Source organism: Berghia stephanieae, chromosome 11 (genome assembly GCF_034508935.2).
Source record: "Berghia stephanieae isolate SIO BIC M18660-M18661 chromosome 11, UCSD_Bste_1.3, whole genome shotgun sequence".
In the NCBI taxonomy this organism is placed as follows: Eukaryota; Metazoa; Mollusca; class Gastropoda; order Nudibranchia; family Aeolidiidae; genus Berghia; species Berghia stephanieae.
This window is the reverse complement of record NC_088370.1, coordinates 11,219,236-11,227,094: the sequence shown is the minus strand read 5'-3', so window position 1 is coordinate 11,227,094 and position 7,859 is coordinate 11,219,236. Positions and strand designations below refer to the sequence as shown.

Genomic DNA, 7,859 nt, shown 5'->3' with positions numbered 1-7,859 from the left:
TGTCATTGTTAAAATCTGTCTTTTTTTCGTAAACGCCACCCATTTCTTTAATCATCCTCCACGCCTGCGATTCATTTGAATTTTTAAGGTTTGTTCCCATTTTATCTTTACATTTACGTTTTTCTTCATAAATTACCCTCTTTAATTGTTTTTCTGCCTCGTGCTGCTTGTTTTTGTTATTAGAATTTTTTGACTGGTATCCATGACGTAACTATGACTCTGTTTTTTAAGTACACCATGCTGGTATCACATTTCTTCCATTCTACTAGCCCTAAAATGACCTCAATATAAGCGTCATCAAACCTAACTACAATAGTAATAGAGTCCTCAAAAGAATGTAGAGTCATCTTCCTTGACATTCATATCTATTTTTAATTTTCCATAGTCCGTTAGAATTTATGAGAATATCAAAACCGATGAGTTTTCCAAGTTTTAGTATTGTTTTCCCGAGTAAGGTTCTATTTATAATTATAATCTCTTCCGATGGACTGAATACACAGCTGTGTATTCAGTCCACTGGTGGACGGAAAACACAGCTGTATTCATCCACTGGTGGACGGAAAACACAATTCCCTAACTTACACACTACACACTCCTCCCCCCAATATAAAATGACTGAATAGCACCTTAAAGTAAAATGTTTATAGAAGTCTAATTGCTACCTTAACCTTTTTTAAGCCGCGAATTTCATGTTCTATTGTGAATTTTATATGAAAGCGTCAAATGGATAGCTTTAATGATGATGTATATATTAAAATATAAATGCAGCAGATGGGTGGACCTAAGAAAATTATTTTAAAACATTGCATATAATCGCGCTCACCAACCATACCGAAAAAAAAAAAAGGCTACTGTAGGCTAAAGATTTTTGGTTGAAATCGAGGCCCCTGACCTATTTAAACGGTGTTGCCAGGTTGGCGGTTTTTCCGCCAAATTGGCGGAGTTTTTATCATAGTGTGACGAGGATGGCGGATTTTTTGGGCGTATTTTTGGTGATTCGTTATCCTTTAAAAAAGTAAACGTATAGGAATCAAGTCTTTTATTTCTTCTTTTGCCCCACTAAAGTGACTTTTAGTACAAGAAAGTAAGGTTATGCAAGAAATTTACGCAAGAATTTTGATTTAAAAAAAACATGGCAATAAAACATGGCAAATATTAGAAAGAACTATTGGGTTAGCTGCAGGAGATTGCATTTATTCTCGGTTGTTGTCTATAAAGAACTGTCGTTCCAACTCAGGGGATAAATATAAAACTCAGGGAATAACAGCAACAGATTGATGCTATTTTTGGTTGTTATGCATCAAATGCTGTCATTTATCAAAGTACTTTTATGGCATAAAAGGCGGGGTTTGATATTAATATTCGTGAAAATTCTTGTTTTCAATTTACAAGTTGTGTATGATTAGCTCTTGCTTTAAGAGACAGGCTTTGAATTAGTGCCGCACGGGTTTGGTCATCGAGAACAGTAACACCAGGAACATAGCTCAACCAGGAACTAGTACCAGGAACCTCCACCAGGAACAAGTTCCTGGTCATGTTACTGTTACTGTGTGTGTGTGTGTGTGTGTGTGTGTGAGTGTGTGTGAGTGTGTGTTGTGTGTGTGTGTGTGTATGTGTGTGTGTGTAGAAAGAGAGCGCGCGCAAACCAGCCTACGTCCCTCCCTCCAGTCTGAACCTCTCGTCTGTCTGTGGTTGGTACCACAAACACGAGTACGCAACCTCTCGTCTGTCTGTGGTTGGTACCACCTGTGGCATCTATGCGCCGTACTACTTAGGACATGACTGATACGAAACTCTCTTCGACCGGAACAATCGCACCCGGAACAGGTTCCGTACCAGGAACAACGCCACCAGGAACACAATCGTACCAGGAACATGAAAATGTTCCGAATGCCCGCCGCTACTTTGAATATTCACGTGGGAGGTCAAGATCAGTAGGAGCAGTGGTTTGAAGGAATTGTGGGAAAGGTTTACGATACGGTATAAAATGGAATGTTTTTGATCAAAACTTCACTTTGGATTGCACAATTTTCCCTTTTAAACATTTCCTGCTCACCGTCATTTATTCATCACTGAATGCATTTTTGGACGTAGTATTTTTTTTTTTTTTGACATAGTGTTGAATATATAATTTGTATTTTAAAAAAAAAGTTGAATAAAGCCAACGAAAAGCCACTATACGAGACATTAGCCTTTACATTTGTGTGCAATTACTCTACATTAGGAGCACCAATTGTGAGTGCACTGTTGGCCTAGATCTATATTACACAACCTAATTCAGATTAACAATATATACAGGTGACAACAATATAGTACAGTCTAACTCAGGCTCAAACAAAATCGAAACTCCGAATCTTCATGCCTTTAAAAAGTAAACAGTTGTAAATAGGTAAGTAGCGTTTAGTAACATAATTTTTTATTCTGTGACAATACAATATTGTTGATTATAAGTGTTTTAAATCAAATGGCGGATTATTTGGTGGATTTTGGGCAAATGTCGCAGGTGAAGTAGGATACAGTTGGCGGATTTTGGCGGATTTCTGGCATCAAGTTGGCGGGATTTTTGGGAAGGCACCTGGCAACACTGCCTGTTTACGATGAGGAAAGAAGGGAACTCACCGTAATGACGGCGTTAGGGAGATAAGCCTTAGTCGTCATTAAATTTGTATCTATTTTTGTAATAGGAAAGAATTCTTCATGTTTCCAGTTCAACAAGGTGAGGGGACTTATTGTTTAACATATAGTTTACATTTTACCGTGATTCATGGTCGATTTTTATCAATATGCGTCGTTGTATTGCATGACTCAGAATGTGTCGAAAAATGAAACAAACAATGAACGAACCCAAACATGTTTCTTACTGGATGTCGGAATTTTTAGATTAGACTTCAACTGAAATTGATAAAGGCTCAATTCAACGCTTTGTATGTCTTAAATAAATAATGTATATTCCTTCTATAAAAATAAATTTATTACTATTGTTTGACGTGGTAACTATAAACACCAAGTCGGGTTTTATCTTCCCATCAATACAAACTTGAGACAGGGTAGGACTGAACGGTTTGTAAACACACGTTGTGGCTGTGGCAGCGGCAAACAAAGACTTCAAAGCGCGATCGATGAAAACGAAAGAATAATTAGATTTCAGTGGTTTACAATTTTGACGCCAATCATAACCAATATAACCTATGTATTTTCAGTCAGGCTGCCTCTCTATTCTCATGGGTGAGAGAGTGAGAAAAGAAAAACATTCGACCTCTCACTCTCATCCTGGGTGAGAATAGAGGAGAGGTAGTGGCACCTTCTCGCTATTCTCACCCCTGTGTTAGTATTATTAATCAACAGGTAGGGAGCCTAGCCGCCGCCCGTTCTCGCTATTTTCGCCCCTCCTTTTATGGGCATATTATTAATAAAATATTATTTTGTGTTGACTTAGCTGTCTCAATTTCTCCCTACATTATTTTTAACTTGTTTATTGTTTATATTCTCTCTCTCTCTCTCTCTCTCTCTCTCTCTCTCTCTCTCTCTCTCTCTCTCTCTCTCTCTCTCTCTCTCAAACTCTATTCTCCACATCATTTTATATTGTTTGTATTTCCTTCTTTCTTTTGCCCACGAGTGGAATTTCATATATATTCACTCTCTTCCCCATCCCCCCCCCCCCCCCCCCCCCCTCTTTAACCCTGTCTTTCTCTAAGGCGTTTTAATTTGTTGGTATTTTCTTCTTTCTACTTCGTCTCCCTCCCCCGCCCACCCCTCTCTCTCTCTCCCTCTCTCTCTCTCTCTCTCCCTCTCTCTCTCTCTCTCCCTCTCTCTCTCTCTCTCTCTCTCTCTCTCTCTCTCTCTCTCTCTCTCTCTCCCCCTTTCTCAATGTATATCTCTCTTACCACCCTGTCGTTATTTTTTGCAATATTAATTAACAACCATATCTTTCAAATATTGATGTTATGCGTTAAGTTTAAAAAATCATAACATCTACCAGCCAGATATAACATACTATATTATTATTATTATTATTATTATTATTATTTGTTTTTGGATCTGTGAGAAAATGTGCATATATATAAGTTATAAGAATAATAAAATATAAAGAGTGACCAATTATTTTCAATCATAATTCTTGGAATCTGTTAGTGATCGTCTAGTTTGGAATGTGTTAAGACAAAGCAATAATATCTCTACATCAATAGTTTTTTGTTGTTTTTTTTTTTTAAGATAGCAAAGATGGGAGTAATTGAAGTTCTAATTTTTTTAATCCATTGTTTTTTGAGGTTTTTATTTTTGTTTTTTCTTGAGATGTCACCAGGAGACTTTTCTAAGAAAATTTCTGACTCTTTCAATATGATAGTGAACATTTGAATTTAGAACGAGATGTGGCAAAGAAAATTGGACTGCATTGCATTGATTGAACTAATTACTTATTGCTTATCTTTCTTTTCTTTTTTTTCAGGCCCCGGAGGCTACGGCCAGCCCCCTTCAGGTAGTATTTTAATTTGATCATATAAATATGTGAGCTGTTATTCAAGTGTTTGCCTGTATATAAATTGTTTTATAGGAAATCAAGTGGTACAAATGTAAACCAATTTTTTTATTCACTTTACTTTATCTAGTCTCTGTACCATGTATGGTTTGGATGCTCCCATGATGTCATATGTAAGGATATCATTGAGGATGGTTGTAGTTAGATGGAATTGGGAAACCTACAATGCTTTTTAGTGGCCCAAAAAAAAAAAAAAAAAAAAAAAATAGAGAGAGAGAGAGAGAGAGAGAGAGAGAGAGAGAGAGAGAGAGAGAGAGAGAGAGAGAACAAGATGTGGTTATGGGCCTGCTATCCTTGTATTGCTTGATTTGCGGTATAGTAAATATACGATTGTTTTCAGTTTTTCTGTTTATACTGGCTCTCCTACCATTTCCCACTAAAATAGAGAGAGAGAGAGAGAGAGAGAGAGAGAGAGAGAGAGAGAGAGAGAGAGAGAGAGAGAGAGAGAGAGAGAGAGAGAGAGAGAGTTTTGAACTTTAGGCTTTTCAATGAAAGTTCAATCAACACTTGTGCAAGAGAGGTTTTTGATTGGTCTTTAGTTTTTATTTTCTTTTGCTTTCCCTAAGTTTTTCAATTTTTGGCTGTTTCTTTTAATTCAACAACAATCTGCAACAATCTGATTAAAATAAGGTTAGGGATAGTTTGTCTCAATTATTATTATTATTATTATTATTATTATTATTATTATTATTATTATTATTATTATTATTATTATTATTATTATTATTATTATTATTATTATCATTGTTATAATTATTATTTTCCATGCTTTGTGATGGACCATTGTTTATAAGTACAAACTAGGTATGTTGAAAGTCTATTCTCAAGTCAAAAGACCTCCCATTGTGGCCAGGGAGGTTACTTAAAATGTGACTTCTACACCCCTATATCTGTTTTCCAACTTGCTTTCTCTCATTGTCTTGGAGTGAGATTACATTTTACTTGGTTTTGTCCTTTTCCCTAGTCGGAGTCCTTGGCTGAGAGGGAAACAGTCAAATGTATAGTTAATGCTTTGGGAGATTATATTTTTTTCCCTTTTAAATTATTTCTTCTTTTTTACTCGCGCTGATATAACCTGTGTCTGAAGTGCTGTAAAACCCTTAAAATTAAAAAAATCAAGACGACATTGATTAGATGTTTTAAAAAAGTTGGTATTTCTCATTTTGATGACATCCATTGATGTTCATGGTCTCAATACATTTCCCCCTCTTCATTATTAATTTTCTTTAAAATATAGACTCCAGGTTGCTCAGTGTCATTGTCCTTTAAAAAAAATTAAAAAAATAATTTTGTGTGGATTTCTTAGAGTTTACATGTTTTTGGAATTCTCCTCGTTTAACACACGTTGCTTTGCTTTTATGTTATTTGACAATGATTTGATTTTCTTTGATTTTTAAAATTCTTTTTTTTTTTTTTTTTTCTTAACCTCTTATGAAAAATGAAAAGTATCTTAAATTACAGTCACTCACTTTAAATCGCTCATTTTGTCTGCATGTATGACTCACTTCTTATGAAAGGAGAGGTTGCTTTGTCATGCATTATTTACGTTTTCTTTGATTTCAAGCCTTCTTTGTGTTGCCTCCTTACTCTAACCAAATCTGCCATACCATGACAAAACACATTTTGCCATTTTGGTCTGAAAACTTATATAACTTCATCTTTCAAATTGGAAAATCTTAGACCCTTGAAGTCTAGAGATCAAGACAGGGCTGCCATATGTACACGTAAAGAGCATATTTGTATGCTTGTTTTCACCTTTGTAAGATTGTATGCTTTTTCTCTTAGATTTTACTTTCAGTGATGCCAAAAACTCCGCTTTCACCGGAAAAAAATCTGGTCTGGTGCAAATAATTCCGGCTTACGGGTAACTTCCGTCAAATTCCGGCGAGGTCAAATTGTTCCAAGGATACCCCCTCCACCTTCCAACCACCACATCATCATCACTGCCACTGCTATAGTCACCACCACTACATCATCATCATCATCATCATCATCATCATCATCATCACAAGCACTTGTACTACAACCATCACTGCTACTACAATCACTTCTGCCATATCATCACTTCTATTACTTCTATCACTACTACAACCATCAACACCACCACGTCATCATCACTACCACTATTACTACAACCACCAACACCACATCAATATCACTACCACTACAACTACAACCACCACCAAGGATACCCCCTCCACTCTCCAACCACCACATCATCATCACTGCCACTACTACAACCACCATCACCACATCATCATCACAACCACCACCTGCTACCTCATCATCACCAGCACTACTACTACTACAACCACTTCTACCACATTATCATCATCAGTACCACCACTACTACAACCACCACCACCACCACGTCATCACCACTACCACTACTACTGCAGCCACCACCCCACATCATCATCACTACCACCACCACCACCACATCATCATCATCATCATCATTACTACCACTACTATACAACCACCAACAACACATCATTATTATTACTACCACTACTACTACAACCACCACCACCACCACATCATCACTACCACTACTACTACAACTACCACCACACCATCATCATCACTATCACCACTGCTACTACAACCACCAGTACCACATATCCCTCTCTACCACCAGTTCTACAATCACTACCATTAGGTTTTGAAGCTTCACTTCATTTGAAATTAGGAAACCTTGGGATTTTATTTGGCCTTGAGTTTACATATCATAATATAGTTCTAATCAGTTATGTATTTAGTACCCATACAATATGTAAACACAATGCCAAATACCATACTTGTGTGCGGTAATGTAGACAGTCATTTTTATTTTGTGTCTCAATATATATGTTAACAATTGTTGTTTGATAGCTTTGAGTGCTTTGCACTGTTTCATAATTTTGTATCCAGGTTTTCCGTAAGCTTTTTGAAATTTTGCACCCACACAAAAACTTGTTATAAGAGTTAGTTATTTCCATAGTTACTCAACGGCAAAGACCGAGATGACAGAAAGGATACATTTTCAAATTGTTTTTTTTTTCTCTCCAAATCCTACTCATCTATTGAGGTTGGCAGCCCTGTTAAGGATTTTTTAACAGGTCTGGGAGTCATTTAAATTGATTGTTATATGAAGTTAAAGTATTGGATCAAATTGTAAAAACTGGGAAGTTTTGTCTGTGTACAGGAGAAAACCGAAGCAGCTTTTTTGGTCAGTGTTGTAAACGAGAGACATACATTGCTTGTTTGTTCTCGGATGGAATTAAGAGTGATGGTTTTCCACTTCAAAGACATTTTCTACTAAAATGGAATTCATGAACAG

General features: G+C 36.4%; 1 protein-coding gene across 7 annotated transcripts in view; it reads left to right on the top strand.

The window, feature by feature from the left end:
- LOC144956245 (protein argonaute-2-like) overlaps window positions 1-7,859 on the top strand; it is a 58,751-nt gene continuing 50,892 nt past the window's right edge. For 2 of the 7 annotated variants that reach the window (XM_078886676.1, XM_078886673.1), the window contains exons 1-2: window positions 1-88; window positions 4,448-4,477. Coding sequence is in view for 4 of the 7 variants with exons in the window: in XM_078886671.1 (XP_078742797.1) it covers window positions 2,698-2,716; window positions 4,448-4,477 (49 nt within the window). In the remaining 3 variants the exon portion in view is untranslated. Of the gene's footprint in view, window positions 89-2,343; window positions 2,390-2,565; window positions 2,717-4,447; window positions 4,478-7,859 lie in introns of those variants that run through there. The other 5 variants (XM_078886677.1, XM_078886671.1, XM_078886670.1 and 2 more) reach the window with 5 other exon arrangements.